Source organism: Austrofundulus limnaeus, unplaced genomic scaffold (genome assembly GCF_001266775.1).
Source record: "Austrofundulus limnaeus strain Quisiro unplaced genomic scaffold, Austrofundulus_limnaeus-1.0 Scaffold207, whole genome shotgun sequence".
Taxonomy (NCBI): Eukaryota; Metazoa; Chordata; class Actinopteri; order Cyprinodontiformes; family Rivulidae; genus Austrofundulus; species Austrofundulus limnaeus.
In genome coordinates this window covers 776,196-777,760 of record NW_013952609.1, presented here as the reverse complement: position 1 = coordinate 777,760, position 1,565 = coordinate 776,196, and the positions used below count along the sequence as shown (strand labels likewise).

At 37.7% G+C, this 1,565-nt stretch overlaps 1 protein-coding gene across 1 annotated transcript in view; it reads left to right on the top strand.

Annotated features, from left to right (window-relative positions):
- dgkb (diacylglycerol kinase, beta) overlaps positions 1–1,565 on the top strand; it is a gene marked incomplete at its 3' end in the record, with an annotated part of 46,666 nt that overhangs the window by 29,325 nt on the left and 15,776 nt on the right. The window contains 1 exon segment of the mRNA XM_014019014.1: positions 1,361–1,435. Coding sequence (XP_013874468.1) covers positions 1,361–1,435 — 75 coding nt within the window.

The following is a 1,565-nucleotide window of genomic DNA, read 5'->3' as shown; positions in this document are numbered from 1 at the left end:
GTAGTGTTTATTGATGATGTGACCCAGGAGTTTATTAAAGCAAAGAAGTGGAATTTTCTTGAACGGCCAAGTCAGTCACCTGATCTCAACCCAATTGAGCATTTTTGTTTTGTTTAAAATTCATTGTGGTAATGTCTAGAACCAAAATTAGAAAAATGTTGTTTCTGTCCAAATACATATGGACCTAACTGTATGATTAAAATACAATGAGATGAGACGATGAGATGAGATATGATTAAGATACGATGAGATGAAATGTGATGATTAAGATAAGAAAAGATAAGATAAGATGAGATATAATATGAGATGAGATTAGATGAGTTATGATTAAGATACAATGGAAGAAATTTGTCATAGAAAAAGGGGACAAGGCTGCAGTAATTTATCCAAAGTCAATTACAATAAATACATAAAACTAGCACAAGTGATTAAATAGACATACATCATATTTTTTGTAAAAGAAGCACAGTGGTACACAATATTAACATGCAAAAGAAAACATGCAGTATTCAAATGGGCAGTAATTCCACACAAACATACGTACCTGTTCACACACACGTCAACCCTTTCATACAATTCTTGAAACTCTGTTTTAAAAAAGACAAAGCTAACGTTTCACACCAATAATTACTAAGCAGGTTTGTACCTTTTCTCTCATACTTAACTACAAACCATGCTGACGGTTCATAAAGTCAGGTTGTTTTTCTATGAGGAAGAAAAAAAAAACACAAGCTGCTTTTCATACCAACTCGTTAATCTCATCCAGGCATTAAGTCTAAAATCTGTTCTTGTTCTATTTTTCTGCCAAAGCTCTGATCCAATGATGCGCTGGACGTGAATCAGTGGAGCACATGAGAGCAGGAAATAAAACAGGTTGTGTGAGATGCTGAGCTCTTTATGAATGAAAAACACTTCTTTCATGTGAGGAGCTAATTGCACTGAAGGAGGGGAGGTTTGAAGTGAAAACAACAGGGAGGATCAGATTAGGTTTGTAATGTTCCTGAAGTCATCTCGTACCTGAAGATAAGAGTGAGTGACGAGCCCTCAGTTTGTAACCTGACCTGCTGTTCTACTTTCTAATTTCACTTTCAGTGAAAACAGGTCAACCTTTTGGTTTAGGTGTCGTCAGGATAATTCASTCTGCCAGCAGATAAAACTGTCACGGCTCTCTGCCCCTAAAAAAAGCAACCATTATAATTAAAGCATCAGCCTGGGAGCCCTTTGTTTTCCAGCGTTCAGCTCTTCGGCACACTTTCCCAGCCTGCTATTACTGGCTGTTTATCCGTCTGCTCGTCCTGCACACAAAGGTAAATACAGTGTTTGTGAGACACATGATGACTGTCTGTGGTTCCCCCTGCAGGAGCTGGAACAGATTATCTCTCAGATGATGCGRGTGGCCGAGTACCTGGAGTGGGACGTGACAGAACTCAAACCAGTGAGACTTTATCCAGAGACAGATCCCTTTGAAGGGATCCCCGATTAGTTGTAACATTAGACTTTATTTAATAAACATATACTTTAACTGTAAAATAAAGACTGTAAAAATACTGTAGGATGTTCAGTTT